Below are 16897 nucleotides of genomic sequence, written 5' to 3'. Positions count from 1 at the left end.
GTGGCCGACACTTGCATTTGTTTGTATGCAGCACAATGCACAATTGAATGCACACCTAAATTCCCAGGTGTACTGCCTCAGTATACTGGCATTATTTTAGACACTTTAAAATATCCTGCCTCCAAACATCAAATTTTTGATAATCATAATTGAGGGATCATATGTTAATATCAGCCGATATATAAAAGGAGCTCCATGTAGTTTTGGGGAGGTAATTTTTCATGACTGAATAAACAAACTTACCTTAAAGCTGTAGACTGTAACAATTTTTTGGTTACATTTGCTAAAATTGTCGTTATGATCTGCCTGTAGAATAAGATACAGGTCAGCTGTGTAAAAATCCGCTGTCTGTAGGTCCATCCAGTGGCCCTAATTTGATTTGCAAGAATCCATCGCTCCCAGATCAATACAACCAATCAAAGGGAGTGACTGAGAAGTGTCAATCATTCATGTGCATACACTGCTGGCCCTCCCTCACGCAACACGTACTGGGCAGTACATGCCCCTCCCCATGTTCAAGCTCAAACTGTAAACAGTGGCGGAGAACAGACAACAACAACAGAGCCAAAAATTGTCCCGCCATTGCCCACGTCAAAGAGAAGAAATAAGAACATTGACAAAGAAAAGCAGTGACAAAAGAAAGAACTGGACTGGAAAATAAGGATAAATCCCGGAGCATCATTTCTGAGGTGGAGGGAGCTGCGGGATTTGTAATGACTCAAAAGCAATGCAGAGTTAGTAGCTTTTCTGCTGGACAAGTAAGGACCACTGCTTGATATATGTTTCATTCTATGTTTTAATCACAAGGCTATGGTGGTGATGGTTGCAGTAATACTCACACTGGTGCTTATTGCCGATGTTACAGTCAAGCTACGCAGCTTGTTGGTAAATATAGCTTGATAGCTTGTATGCTAACTCCAGTGTTAAGCTCTGTCTTTATGGCCACTGGTTAGCAAAAGTGTCTTTCAAGTGACCGGGCAGTTAAATGTTAGTTCGCGTTGTCAGTTTGCTCTTAAGAAATAACATTTCTCATGCTTGAGAAAGGCAGCATGGCGTTGCACCAACTAACGATTACGTGATAGCTCCTTTCATGGCAGTGTGAGGAATACTGTTTGTAATTTGGGATACAGTGATCTGTACGAGGCACTCGTCATTGTAATTTAGTTGTATTGATCAGAAATGGGCTTATTTTGTTGTTTTTTGAATGCGCCATCTTGAATTTTTTTGAATGCGCTGTTATCAGAGAAGAAGAAGGAGGGACCTGGGGGCTGTGCTCATTCAAATTGTCTGGCTAAGTCCACTTTTTTCTCAAAACTCCAGACTGCGGCTTTAAAGGACAACCCAATTTCAAACTGTTTTACTTTGATTATATGTAGTGGACCCTGCTACTTTTCTATCTTTAAACAGTGTTTTCCTCTGAGAACAGCTTGTTTATTCAGTTATGGAAAAAAAATCTGAGTTTGTGATATTACCCCATTAATACTGTAATAATTAAAATTCAGATTTTGGACCAAAAACTACATAGTGCTATCATAGTGCTATCAGAATTAATCCTGAACTGCACTGTGACTTTAATCCTTAAGTCTTGTCTCTTTTAAACCTCATCTATCTTAGCTTATTATCTTATTTCTTAACTTATCTTGATGTCTTCCACTTGTTTATTGATTTATTTTAAATGCAATTTTTATTGTCTTTTGGTGCAATTTAATGCCCCTGTAAAGCACTTTGAGTTGCCTTGTGTCTGAATCTTGCTATATAAACAAACTTGCCTCATCTTACCTGAGGGCAAAACAAATGTGTGTGCCACAATTAAGAATTAAATGACAACACAATTTCATACTGTGGCGGACCCTGCCACCTCTCTAGCTTCCGTTCAGTTCCGGGGACCTTATTTTTCCTCTGAGAACAGTTTGTTTATTCAGTCATTCATCATTCTGGGTTTGAATTTCTTTCTTCAAATCTGCATACCACCCCTTTATATCTGAATATTTGACTCCTTGATATCGGTATCGGCCCAAAATATCGGACATCGGTGGGGCTGCAGCTGCAACATGAAATGGTAAAAGTTTCGACATATCAGTGGTTTGCATGCCAACATTTCTTCTGACCAGTGGGTTTGGTCATTTCCCACACTTCCCTCCCTCCCCCTGCTTGTCATTCATAAGATTCCGTGGAGTTTCCTCAGAAGAGGAGGGGCTCTCCTCTCTCCTCTCCTCTCCTCTCCAGTCTTGCACCTCACGCTGTGAAATATCCAGCCAGTCTACCAATAAACAGCCTCTGACAGTGCGGTTGGCAGCAGCAGCAGCAGCAGCCGGAGTAACAGCCCTGACAGACACTGTGTGTGTGTGTGTGTGTGTGTGTTTTTTTTTTTCCCTTCCTGAGCTTGATGGTAGTGAGCTCTACGTGCCGGAGGCTTCCCCGGAATGGACTCTTTGCAGCCCGCCGCGGTTTGAGGCGCGCTGGGTGTCAGAGAGCGTAGATCCAGCCGACCTCTCTGCGCACGGATCCCCCGCCATGAGGGGGGGACGATGGAGCGTGCATCCTCGCTGCTCTGATGTGTGATCATTATCGCACCATTCAACACTGAGAGATCTCCTGCGCGCGTTTTCCTACCTGTGTCCATCTTGCATGCACACACTGACATGCACGGTGTTAGGGACTGTGACAACACTTCACCCCTCAAGTAGCACAGCGGTGACCAGAGGATGCCTCTTCCGCGCCTGCCGCTGACATCCCGCCAGCCCTCTTAACGAACCCGCGGGGATAGCGGGGGCTGATCCGACAATGAATAGCGGGAGCCGGGCTGCGACGGTCGGGGACGGTGCCGCCAATTTCACAGCAGCAGCCCACCTCAGGCTGGAGCTCCTGAACGCGTCGAGCCCGCCGACCCGGTGGGACGGCAGCCCACCCGCCGAGGGGAGCGGGCTGGAAGAGCAGCAGCGCCTCGTCCGAGAGCAAGCCTACCGGGACTTCACCACCACCATTCAGATCTTCATCCTCCTAAGTTCGCTGCTGGGTAAGTGGAAATGAACATATTGACAGAAAGGCCACATAAATAACCGAGAAAGGTGCAAATGAGGATGAATATTTTACATTTTTTAATGGTTCTGCAGCTAGAACATTTTTTCCCCCATGACTCAACAGTTTGATTCTTAGATCTGGGTCAGGAAAACCTAGGTGGACTCCCTTTATCCCAGAATGGTTAAAAAATTAAAGGAAATTTGCAACGCCCCCCCCCAAAAAAAAACCCCCAAACAAGTCTGTTAAAGGTACACTGTGTAGTTTTATCGTAGAGGCCCAAACTCAGAATTTTGATAATTACAATATTAATGAGGTAACAATACAAACCCGGAAATATGTACATTTTCCATAAGTGAATAAACAAGTTGCTCTCAGAGTAAAAATAAGGCTTGAAGCAAGATGGGTGGCAGGGTCCGCCACATATAAACAGTATGAAATTGTGTTGCCCTTTAAGGTCACTTTGTTTGTTCAGTTTATTCAGACATGAAAACAAAAAGTGTTTGTTTCTTTAGTTTGGTTAGACATGAAACAAAATATCTTTGAAGATCTCTCTCTTCTGATTGAAATGTCTCCCCCAAAACTACATACTGCACCTTTAAATGTGGCCTCATTATTTAATACTGTGAGTATCAATGTCAAAACTGTTATTCCTTAATATTCAGTTGATAATTTAAGTGCATTTTTTTAAAATGAATTTCAACTAAATTTTTTACATTTTGCACCTTTACGTACATTTTTATTGTTTCTTTTTTCCCTACTTTGTACTTCCACTCCTCTACATTTATTTGATAACTTAATTTATGAGTTGCTTTGCAGATTCAGATTATTCTGCATTGTAGGCGGAACACTGAGTAAAACTACACATTGAGCGGTGACTTCAGAAAGAATGTTGCATCAGAGCCAAAGTAGCACATTCAAATGAATATTTATAGACAATTGGACACAAAAAAACACAGATCGAGATGACTGGAAATCGGTGAATATCAGCTCTGATAGCGAGCTAGGCCAATGGAGACTTGGTCAACTTGTTGCCTGTGTGTAGCTTAAAGTTGTCTGTGTGTGAATGTTTTGCATTCACATGTTGGTTTGTAGCTAACGTGATTATCGGATATCAAACATTAATATGTTAATCAATCAAACACAAGAAAAATTCCATACAAAAAACAAACATAAATTTAACCAAAACGCATGTATTTGGCACTGTTTGAAGGAACTGAAGGAAGCTTCGGCATCCTGACAGGCATTCAGCTGCATATATCACCTTGAAATTGGCAAATATTGATAGTAATAATTCTATCATACACATTTTGAGCTTCTTTTAAGCCTGATCTGTACTGGCTCTGTGACAGATATTCCTCCTGGTACCAGCAGAAGCACTGGCTGCTGCTGCGAGGAAGGAGCCCTGTGAATTGATGTGCTGCACCAGCACATCAGTCACACACAGTCCTGGCTTTGACATACCCACATACCCTACTGGCAGCCAGGAACACAATCCTCCTGCTAATATGAAAGTGGGATTTGTCGCAAATGTAGCTGTAACATCTGACATCTGTCTCCTCGCCGCTCAGAACATGCTCGGCCATGATTCCCAGAAGTGTTTGGAAGAAGTGTGGACTCGGTTAGAGGCTGGGCAAATAGTTCAGCATGATGAAATATGGTGAAACTGATGCCGAAATCAGCTGAACCTGGCCCAATGATTCTCGCTCGATACCACCTCCTGCTGTGTAGTGCAGTGTGGCAGGGCCAGGAAACAAGACACGAATAGCTGCTAAATATTCTCCTTTGGCAGCATGGCTCAAAAGGCCTCCTCTTTCCCAGTATTTTGTGTTGATTGCTTGGAAAACATTATATGAACCCAGAAATCCAGGATGGGAGGGGTCGGCCACAATCCTGCCTGCACGCCTCAGAGCCCTGGAGGTGTGCAGGTCCTGAAGGGATGGAAGGTTGCAGCCAATCACCTTCTCAGCTGAGTGTATGATAAGCTGCAGTCTGCTCTTGTCCTTAGCAGTGGCGGCAGCGTACCAGACGGTGATGGAGGAGGTGAAGATGGACTCGATGATGGCAGTGTAGAAGTGTACCATCATCATCTTTGGCAGGTTGAACTTCTTCAGCTTTTTTGATGAGGGACCTGATGTTCAGCTCCCATTTTAGGTTCTGGGTGATGATGGTGCCCAGGACGTGGCAGGACTCCACAGAGTCGACTGGGGAGCCACACAGGATGACGAGGGCGGGTGGGGCTGGGTTCTTCCTGAAGTCCACGACTATCTCCACTGTCTAGAGTGTTAAGCTCCAGGTTGTTCTGGCTGCACCAGGTCACCAGACGGTCTATCTCCTACCTGTAGGCAGACTCTCCGCCAGAGATGAGCCCAATGAGAGTGGTGTCGTGAGTGAACTTCAGGAGCTTGATGGACTGGTGACAGTGAGAAGATGTTAATAAACGTGAAAGATGATCCTTGATTAACATTTTAGGGTTCAAAGGGTTCAACAGGCGAAGGGGTGACAGTGAATTCCGTGGAAGCCATTTCGCTCCACCTATTGACAATGGAAAAGAAAAATCAAGGCGATTTCATCTGCAGGCAACTCTCAAGCTGAGTGCGAATACATAAATACCCCGGAGAATAAAACAATGAATAATCAAAGCAATGATGGTCCAGAGAGCATCACAAAATGTCTGTTCTTTGTTCTCAAGCCACTTTTTATGACATCAAAAAAGATTTTAGTACACTGATAAAAGCCACAATATCCTTTTTTGATATTCAGACCGCACTTACCCTCAGGGAAGCACAGAACATGCAGCTCCCATCATGTCGGCACTTTTGTTGTCCTGATGCAGGTGGGATTTCATCTGTAAGTCTGTAAGGGTGAGTGAAAAATGGCAGCAGTCTTCTTTTGGCAATATACATGAACAATCGAGAAAAAAACAATTAAACAATATGATGAAATATGTTCTGTACTTATTCACTTTCTTTCTGAGAGCTGAATAAGAAAGGTTGATCCAGAATGTGATTAGCCTAGCATAGCCTAACGACCCTGTTGTTTCTCGTTTGTTTACTCCGGAATAGAATTGAAGTAAAAGACTTTCTGGGGTCTTGTCGTCACCATGAAGTTGCCAGATGTGACAAAATGGTACTCATACAGAGGCCTACAGCGTAAAGGGCTCAAACCCATTTCCTAGTTGTATTTCTACTCCAGAGACTAGAGCTACAAGGGGTAGTGGTTAACTGATCAGACATTTCTAATATGCCGCCTTCAGCTGAGGTTATTTCTGATGGACTGCGGGTATCGTATACAATCAAATGTCGAGAATGCAACGTTGAAATACGCCAAAATGCAAAACTTTCATGCACAAAACTAGTCATAACTCACCCTACCCCACCAAGTATTTGACACCCTAAGGCCTAAGTGTCAGGGGTTAGGATTTTGCCCACTGACCTTTTCTGACAAACTGTGCTATAGCTTAAAAGCTGCACAGACATGATGGATGGGTAAACTGTTAGTTTTTTCAAGAAATTGTTCAACACTTAACTCCACCTTAAACCACAAACCCTCAATTTGACCCTCTCTGATTGTGTATCGATAAATCAAACAAGATGAAACAGGCTTTAGCTGAACTTTGGAAAGAACCAGGCTAGTTCCCCTTTCCCAGACTTTATGCTGAGATAGGCCAAGCTGACGTGAAAGTCATATTTCTCCTCTTGTCTCACTCTCAACAAGAAAGCAAATAAGTGTAACTCCCCCTAAAATGTCGAACCGCTCTTTTACATTTGGAACATTTCAATTAATTAGCGGTGCTCAATACTTACAGCTCAAGCACAGATCAGAGTTAAACTGCAAATGTGATTAATCTGCCACAGAGTGCACGGCGCCTGCTAGAGTTATTGTAATCACGTCTGTGACTAATTACAGCACGAGGACTATGTGGATATCAGGCTCTCCATTCATCTGTTGGTTACCATTCATTAAGTCTCCCATTGAAACTCAAGTAATTATGGCACCAAAGGGATGCAAATTTAAGAAGGTGTTAAGTGTGCTAATGATGTTTCACACTTTTGAAATTTTACACCGCGCGATACTTTGTTTAGACTGCTGGATGAGTCCCATCCGCCGATAACAGCCTCTTATTAACACCCATCCAGAGATGGCGCAGCTTACTTTCACGCACGTGAGGCAGATAAACAAAGCATTTCCACTAGAATGAGATTTTTTTTTCTTTTCTCCTTTGTGTTGCTACCTGTAGTCGGACTACCATTTTTTTTAAGTGGGGAAAAAAAAGCAATCGTGTTTGGTGTTTCTCTTTCTCCCCATTGGCTGCTGTGAGTGTGGTTGCCAAGGTGTTCCTCAAGTGCTAGGTGAGTATTTCAGGCACAAAAGGATTGAGTGATTTTAAAGACAACACGAGCTCTGACTGAAAGCGTTGCAATACTGTGGCATGACAAGGACATATCTTATTAATTAGACATGGCTATGTAGAGCACTTTGTAACCCTGATCTTAAAAAAACTGCTCAAAAACATTCCTTTAAGCAGACGTTCTTAAAAAAACCCTTTCACTCTTACTATGGTTCTCTAGACTTTTATCAAAATAACTGAGTGTATACCATAATGCTTGTGTGGGATATAATATAATGCATTTGATTCTTTTGATCCTGTTTGTTTGTTTTAATTCTTCAAAATGTTCAATATTACGGTGAAACTGTGATCCCACACGCATCACTTGCATTGCAGCCACATGGAGGGTGTGACATTGCACCGTCGCAGCTGTACCAAAGTGCGACTCTCACCCAGCTCCTGTCAACAGCCCTTCCTCTACTATTATTACCTCCAGTGATTTCAAAACACTTCTTCTCTTTTTGTCAGGAGTAATTATATCTAAAAATGGCAAATGTTTCCTTGTATACAACACAAACAAAGACCAATTGCACTCCTTTCTGTCTCCATCCAACTGCTACTTTTTCTTTTTGTGAAATATCTCAACAGCTATTGGTTGGATTAATGTGAAATCCAATCCAACCATCCAACCAACACTCGTGGTGCCAGTAGTGTGAATCCTGGTGATTTAGAAAATTTCTCTTTCTATTCATCTAGCGACATACATGATCTCAATGTACATTTCTGCAAATGTTGGATATGTTAAAACTTAACATTTCTGTTTTTCTTTTGGTTCAGTGTTATTTTTATGTTATGACAACACTGTGCTGAGGCTTAGAAAAACAATACAGTAGTTTTGGTACCTAGAACTGACCAAGTCATTTTGGTACATAAACCTAACAAATCAGTTTTGGTGCCTAAACCTTATCAAGTGGTTTTGGCACCTAAAGCTAACCAAACCATACCACTGTCATTCACATACATTGTAGGAAGCAAGAATTTTCAAAACACTGGCATCGACTGTAATCTGGGGTTTTGCAGAACCATCCGATATCGATGTTTGGCTAAAAGGCTACATGGCTGATGCGTACATTTTCCTGAGATCGGCTTAAGGCTTTTGGCAAATAAGTGCATGACATTCTGAGAACATCATGAAACCTGTTGCAAGAATGTCGGGGTTCATGCAACACATTTGAAACACAAGACTACAGTTTGCATCCTGTATCTGATTAGCAGTCAACATCTAGTAGATCTTTTTACAATGACCCCGTTCCTCTCATAGAAAGTACTTTCCCTCTGCAAGTATGATTTACAACGGTTTCCAAAGGGCACTGGCAAATCATGTTGCACTGACAGTAGGGGTGTCAGATCAGAGCAAACTAATGGGTTTTCAGTAACAAGGGACCTTTTATGTCCTCCCTTTACTTCTCATTATGCCTCTTCTTCTTCCTCTGCACAGACGAGATCTCACCTCACCATTATCAAACTCGTTAGAATGCTACAAACAGAAACCCTAACCCTAACCCACAAAAATAGAATCTGCATGTTGGAATGTGAATGTATTGTTGCACAAAACGTCCTGTCTTATGTAATGCTGCATTATAAACAATGGCTATTTGTGCTAGTGTCATTATCCCATGTGAGTCAGCTTCACAGTGCGCAGAGGCTGATCACTGATTACCACAACATTAGGGTTTCCCCGAAACACAACTGCATGCTGCCCTGTAACAACGTGTGTTACTGAAATCCTGAACAGCTAACCGGCAGTAACCGCTTCAAAACCGCTTCTTACAGCTCCATCCGAAACCTTGCACGGCTAAATTCTAACCCAATCCTCGATAAATTATTTATTACATGTAGTGCAGTGCATTGATTTTAAGTGTTTTTTTTGGGCATGTTTTCCAGCATTCACATCGGCTGTAAAAAAAAAAAAACCTGAGGAAAAAATAAAACAGTTTTCGTCACCAGAGAACATCTTGCTCTGTTTCTGACAGTGAGAGCACGGCGTCTGCGGGTAATTACATTTGGAGAGGCTGCTATCACATGTGTCCCTGTGTGACCTGACATCAGTCGATGCACCACAGGGAGTGTAAAGTTCACCTTTTTAAACCTAATTAACCACCATTACCGTCTCATCACTCCAAATTATGGGGGGATCTTACCATGAAAATGGCAGTTTCACCGCTTGCACCTGATTATGTGCCTGTCTCACTCAGTAATGGCTTAATTGATTTCTTCACCCGGCAGAGAGCTCTTTAGGATTTCTAGCAGCAATACTAAAGCCGTAGGTTAGAGTAAAAATCATTTTAAAAACCTGTCTCCAGAAAAACACTTGCTTTTGTCAAACATTCTGTATTAAGGGGCGGGTTTGCCGAAGCAAACTGAAATGCTTTTCCATGAATCAATACCTGAAAGCATGTCCTGCCATCAGGGGCACGTGCTGCCTCACCAACAAAAGACATACGTATTCTAAAGGAACAGTCCGTTCAAACTCACTGTCATCTGGATTTTTACCCCAAACGGCAGAAAAAATTTTGTCATTGTCCTTTCCTGAAAATCACAGATATGGTGTAACTTTATGTTTCTTTGGGTTCTATTTTCAATGTTACGTTGCCACAGCACTTTGGTGATGACATGGTTATATTTAGTGGGGGAAAAAAAAAAACACTTTCGTGTTATGGCTGAAAACACCTGTTTTAGTCTCAACAGATTCAGCTGGAGATATATCCAGACTTGTTGTCAAAAATATCTTTCAAAAATCAAAAATTGCTGCCACAAACACGACTTTGTCTAAAGTCGCCTTAAAAAACAACCTGTCATGTCAGGCTTGCAAATGTCAGAACACAGTCTTGAACTCTGGTCACTGGGTTGCCGGCCTTCTTGCCTCGTACTCCAACACCATCCCCTTCACCTACCAATATGAAATTCAGGAAATAAACATGTAATGTGAACATGATATGACAGGCATTGAGGGAGTGTCAATATGGTACGTAGTCTATGACACCTCCAGTGTGAATGTATCAGTGGTTTGCAGATAAGCTGATTGTCAACATGTTGTCCTGGCGACTGGGCCGGGATATTACATGAACATGAGTCTAAGGCATTTCCTGCAGCAGCAAGATGCTGATCAACACAAGGTTGCCATGAAAGGAGCAGAGAAGATTTATGTTTGAACCTGCAACCTGCGATTAAAATGTTAAGCATGCATGATTAGGCATGTCTTTTTTGGTTGTTTTGCCTTGATCTGTGGCACAAAACATTTAATTAACTGACAGTTTTGGCCTGTGAGGGCTATAAAAGGAAGAGATTGGAACCAGCGCATTAATATGAGATGGTTAAAGCCTAACTTCTCACTCTTTGGTTCATGAAGTCTGTTCATTCCTTAATTTGCTTAACTGTCCCTTTGCTTAATGGAAATCAGGAAGACATGTCAAATAAATCATCCACCCATCTGCGCTGACTCACATAGATTAGACAGATCATCACCCTTCTCTCATACCAATGCACAATTAAGCGTCTCCAGGCGACCCAAGTATTTTCTGTCTGGACTGTGGGAGGAAGATTGAGGAAACAAGCTTGAACAGAGGATACAGAGAGATCTGAGGACTTGACCTTTGTAGATATTCCAGTTGTTAAAGGATGCTTTCACACCAGTGTTTGCAGTGGTTGATCTTCTTCTGAAACCTTCCTCTGCCCCGCAGGAAATGCCACGGTGTTGTGGTGCACCTGCTGCACGAACGTCTTTAAATCCGTGACCAACCGCTTCATCAAGAACCTGGCGTGCTCGGGGATCTGTGCCAGCCTGGTCTGCGTTCCCTTCGACGTTGCACTGGGAGCCAGCCCTCGCTGCTGCTGGTGGCTGCACACTCTGCTGCTCTGCAAGGCCATCAAGTTCCTCCACAAACTCTTCTGCTCCGTCACCGTGCTCAGTTTCAGCGCCATCGCGCTCGACAGGTCAGTTCAGAGGACATGATTGATGTGAAACGCTTACCAATTTAGGCACACTGTTAAAGAAGAAAGCGATAATGCACTTTTTAGCCAAAGATAATTGAGGTTTGCACTTGAAATGACAAAAAAGAAGAGCAGTCTGTGTCCCTGAGGACTTGAGTGATATTTTGTTTTGTGCTCCTCTCAGCGCTGCAGTAACAACCACTGACTTTGAAATATGTGTTTGAAAGAGGCCGGTGTGTACCTCCCACTCACTTTACAGGATTTGAAAGTACCTCTTGAAAGAGGTGGATGGTGGAAATCGATCCTCTGATCACTTCATCAATACGCTGCTTAGCTGAGTCAGAAGGAGTAATTCTCTTCATAAAAAGCTGAGATGTGGACGTGCGAACAACCATGCTGCAAAAGTGGTGCAAGCAAACTCGGGAATTTTTTATTTTTTTGCAGAAGTCTTTTTCAATCTACATCTACACCCTGCGGCGCGGACTAGAAAGGTTGGGGGTCCGCGATCGATGCGAGCATGTGTACACCACGCTGGGCAGCCTCCCTGCAGTGTTAAAAGCCGCAGCTAAAAGCAGCCTGAGATGAATTCTGCTGTCCTTATATGGTCGCAACTGATCCGGCTTTTTAAATGTAATGCTGAGCATGCCCTAACTTACCTGGAATGAAAACCTCGACTAAACAGCTCTCATTTTAGTTGAAGTTTTCTCAATAAACGTGTAATTTGTTCTGTATTAACACTAGTCCTTTTAATTGATGCACGACATTCATGTGTTTGTATTTATTAGAATGGCCAGAATGACATGCATCTAATTGTTATTGCCAGTAATTTACAAGATTTGGTTTTTGATCATTCCGCAGACGGCAAACTTGAACACCAGCATATTACAAAACAGCCACATCAGCTACGGTCAACAAGTAAAAGGAGATGAAGAGGGATGGAAATTTCCCGGTCTCCCTTATCAAATTGCTCACATTTGTGATTTTTAGAGTCAGGATAAACTCTATAACCTTTTGTGAAGCGCTGTTCCTGAAAATTTCTTAATCATTTGGGCCTTTTTGTAAAGTCGGCATATGTTATGGACTCGTTTTTGAGTGCCCTTGTCCCTGTTAAGAGCAAAGCAATTGCTGACCCCATTCTAGGTCATCAAGTTATAAGATCACTGTGTATGAAAACCCTGCTGTTTCCTCAATAAATTTCATAGATTTTATAGTTTTAGTGCAAAAAATGGCATTGGAAGCTTCACAAATGATGACAGACATTGCTACACTCATTCCTCAAACTCTGAGCATAACCATACCAAGCACATAGAGAAAATTAAATCAAAGGTCTCTTTTTTTTTTTTGATGATGATTGCGCTCAGATCCTGTGTTTGTGCAGCCTCACCGCAGCCTTGGTTTCACTGCAACAAAGATAATATATTGCCTCCATAGCAACTAATACAGCCAGAATGCCATCAAAGCGATGAATTATTTATTCTCAAGGAGGGTAATTCACGCTGTGGATATAGAGGCGGGCTGAGACTGCAGCAGTTATGGGCTCACGCACAATCTGCATGCAACAGATATGAGGAGATCTAGTTATGTGTTTGTGGGTTTGCATGAAAAAACACCCACACAGTTTCAACTTCTGCATAAGGTCGTCGAGATAAATGGAGAGAAAACCCGTCCTGGTTCAGTCGTTAAACCAAAACCAATCAAGAAAGCTTTTTTTTAATTTTTATTTTTGAATTGATTGATTAGTTAGGTCTGTGTGAGCACCTTCAAATTAGCAACTTTTTGCTAAAAATGTGTTTACTAATGCTTTTATTAAACATTTTCATTCATTCAAAACACATCACAAAGTATCACCAAGAATACAGTAAGACGGTGGATGTGATAAGTGGACGCAGGATGAATTTAGCGTCGACAGATTATACTATAAAGCAGCTGCTCCTAGTTCCATTCTGTCAGTTTTTCACCTTTTTGTAGTGAGTGCATGAATGGTTTGGATTGTACCATCCAGAAAAAAAACCTCTTGAAACTCTACCTCACTGAGAGGGTTGTAGTTTCAGCCTCACTTAACTCACTTGATTAACTACTAAGAACGTAAGCAATGTATTTTCATAGCGAGATACTTAAATTTTTGTTGGGGGGGGGGGGTGTTTTAGGTGGATTCACTTAAGAGATATTTAATCATAAGCTGTGTGAGCATGACTGTATTCAGTCAGCCAAATGGCCATTTTAACAGTTGACACAATAGTCAACACAGATGTTACTGATAACTTAATGATTGTTCTCCCAAAATGGAAATTCAGACATTACTTTCTCATCCCCTGTGAGAACAGGCGAAGTTTCCCAGTCCACAAATAATTTCAGTTCAGTTCAGTTTCACAGCGAAACACTGCAGCATTCTCCTAAACAACTGAAGTGGACGGGCACTGCTTCGAAATGTGAAAAACATCTGAAAAAGAAAACATAAAGTTTTAATCCAAGTCTTTAGAAACCTGGTCCTGGATTTTGATAAGACTCTTTTAACACCCTTGACACACAGTTGAGTTTATGCATGTACTTCAGACAGGATATTCATTAAAACTTTTAGCAGCTACAGTGAAGATTTTGGCTTAAAAAACAATTGAAATAATGTCTTTCAAAATTAATTTGGGATCTGGGTGCCTCGGGAGACTAGCATTATGCTGACTGAGCTATATGGAGTCATTTTATGTTTTTTGCATGTTTTTTGTGTGTTTTACATCAAACGTCATTGTTTAGCAGACTTGGGAAACTTAATCCGACTTCCTATCGGCGTGTGAGTGTGATTAGTACTACTCCGCTGGTCTATATCCTAAAGCTTTGCAGAATATGGACAAAATGAATGCAGAGTATGAAGAGAAGACTGCTGTGTATCTGTATCCCCAAGACGCCATTCATTTTATTTACATCTGAGTTTCTCTTGCTGTGAAACGTGTACATTTTCTTCTGCTTGAAAAGGCCAAAATGTCTTTAAGCTGAAATGATGTGTATTTTTTGCGTCTAGATACTATTCTGTGCTGTACCCGTTAGAGAGGAAGATCTCTGATGCAAGATCCCGAGATCTGGTCATCTATATCTGGGTCCACGCTGCCGTGGCGAGCCTCCCTGTGTTTGCTGTGACCAATGTGACAGACGTGTACGTCACCTCGTCCTGCTCCGATGACCATGCCCGCTCCCTGGGCCACATGGTGTACGTGCTGATCTACAACGTCACCACACTGATCCTCCCGCTCGCTCTGGTTTTCCTCTTCATGCTGCTGATCCGCAGAGCGCTCAGTGCCAGTCAGAAGAAGAAGGTGATAATCGCGGCGCTGCGGACTCCCCAGAACAGCATCTCCATCCCGTATGTGTCCCAGAGAGAGGCTGAGCTACACGCCACTCTGCTGGCTGTGGTACTGGCTTTCTCAGCCTGCAGCGCCCCCTATGGAGCATTGGTGGTGTATCGCACCATCTTGGCAGACACTAAAGAGCTCCCCATCTCACTGTATCTGACGGCCCTCTGGCTGCCCAAGGTGTCCCTGCTCACCAATCCACTTTTGTTCCTCACTGTTAACCGCTCAGCTCGTCACAGCTGGCTGGACCTGCTGGCAAGGATTCACAGACGCTACAGCCGCCGTAACGTGGTCAGCACAGGAGGTCTGGCCTCTTTAGGAGCAGAGGGTGTGATCGGGGAGCCGGTCGGACTGGAGACGGCTGGACGCTCCGGGAGCCAGCTTCTGGAGATGTTTAACATCGGCCAGCAGCAGATCTTCAGGCCCTCTGAGGAAGAAGAGGAAGAAGAAGATGTAGAGAATGAAATCCCTTCCCAAGGACCAGGAGGGTGCCCCGGGTCTAAAGAGGACCATCAGGGTGGGTCGAGAATGGGGAGCCTCAGAGGAGAGGTGATCACCAAAAAGGACCCTCTACAGGGGACGGGTGGAGGGCTGGTCATTACCAAGGAAGGGCCTCCTTCTGTCATAGCACCTCGGGCCTCTCCGGTCCACACGTGTGCTTATGCTTCCTCATCTCAGGTGGCACCTGCTACACCCACAGAGGCTGAGGACTCCACACAGTTTGGTTTTGGACCCTTCGAACTGCCACCTCAGTGGTTACCAGAGACCAGGAACAGCAAGAAGAGGCTGCTGCCTCCGCTTGGTAACACACCGGAGGAGCTGATCCAGACCAAACTGCCTCGGCCGAGGCCTGAACGGAGAATCAGCCGGAACAACAAGGTGAGCACCATCCCCACTGTGGACCCATGAACTGTTCCTGCCGGCCAATGATCTGCAACACTGGACACGGCTCTTTGATAGGGCAGGTCTCTTGGGTCAACCAGGACTTGGCAGGGTATTGATGTGTTGGTTCATTGAAGCCTTTTCACTGTCTTTTCAACTTTTATCAGATGCAGTAGGAGCTCCAGTGTCCAGGTTTTCCACTTTACTGCACAAAAGCCAGATGCCTGAGGCGCTGCAGCTTCCTTACTGGACAACAATCAATTTGATATCAGATATTTTCAATGCTGTGAGAAAAATGCCTGCTCAGTCCAACTGCACTGCGACTTGGACGGATCCAATCCCATAATTAGGGACTCATGATTTAGAGAGCAGATCCGATATTGATGAGCTGGCATCTGGAGTTAAATGAACACACTGTACAAATCCAATTATCCTGAGAGATGCACTGATATTGAGTAATATATTTCCATAGCCAATAATCAAGCGAGGATATTAAACCTCCTCACAAAGCATTTTGTAAAATGGTTATGCTGTGATTGCACTCTGTATATGAACACATCTCAGTGTCGGTCCTCTCTCTTAACCCTTTGTGGGCCTGTTTTTGTAACCATGTTTGACAAGTTGTACTTCAAAAGAATTTGCCATTTGCTGGCCGTTTTTTCTCAAGTCTTTTCACTTTCCTTCTAACGTGGTAGATGTTGTCATTTGTATTTTAACTGTAAGTGAATTTGATAAGAAAAAAATGCAGATGTAGAGTGCAAATGTGTGTTTAACTCTGTGTTCAAAAAAATGGAGGAATATCACTGGTACGTTTGGATAGAAGCAAGAAAGAAAGGCAATCATCCAGGTCAGGGATCTGCTAGTCCTAGTGGATCAATTTTATTGATTTCTCCCAGGTTTCCTGAATAACAATCGCTCATTTGAATGACTGTAAAATAAATAAGAGCAAAAAACACTCAAACAGAAGCTCTGTGAAACTGTTTTCAATTTTCAATTTCTCTGACACTGACACTGCCGGCTCTGTTGTCTTTGTGATACATAATTCAATAGCAGCAGCATCAACCTGCGGCTGTGGCTGAGGTAAACAGAGCTGGGCTGCACTTCAAATATTTGTCAAGCCGTAACTCCCTTCGGGGGCTACCACCAATCCCCTGCTATGTCCACAACCCGAATCTATGCTGCATCCTACACTTGCTGTTATCGGGTAAAATTGTGCAGTCACGCCCGACTGGAAACAGTATCCACTGCTATGACGTAAAAGTAGGAAAGAGATGAGTAATGTGTTTATTACAGTATTGGCACAGTCATTAGAGAATACAGTAGCTGCTATGGTAGA

The 16897-nt window shown here is 43.1% G+C and overlaps 1 protein-coding gene across 2 annotated transcripts; it reads left to right on the top strand.

Moving 5' to 3' along the window:
* The first annotated feature begins 2113 nt into the window (after positions 1–2113).
* Positions 2114–16492, top strand: gpr176 (G protein-coupled receptor 176). 2 transcript variants are annotated; one of them, XM_037085475.1, is made up of 4 exons: positions 2114–3016; positions 11089–11341; positions 14352–15558; positions 15729–16492. In XM_037085475.1, exons 1-4 carry the CDS (start codon positions 2785–2787, stop codon positions 15735–15737), a joined length of 1701 nt encoding a protein of 566 aa, XP_036941370.1. In that variant the 5' UTR covers positions 2114–2784; the 3' UTR covers positions 15738–16492. The 2 variants fall into 2 exon arrangements, with proteins under 2 accessions (XP_036941370.1, XP_036941369.1); XM_037085474.1 differs by having other exon boundaries at positions 14352–16492.
* Positions 16493–16897: the final 405 nt, after the last annotated feature.

Source organism: Acanthopagrus latus, chromosome 22, assembly GCF_904848185.1.
Source record: "Acanthopagrus latus isolate v.2019 chromosome 22, fAcaLat1.1, whole genome shotgun sequence".
Taxonomy (NCBI): domain Eukaryota; kingdom Metazoa; phylum Chordata; class Actinopteri; order Spariformes; family Sparidae; genus Acanthopagrus; species Acanthopagrus latus.
The sequence above is the reverse complement of the archived record's forward strand: the minus strand, read 5'-3'. Positions and strand labels throughout refer to the sequence as shown.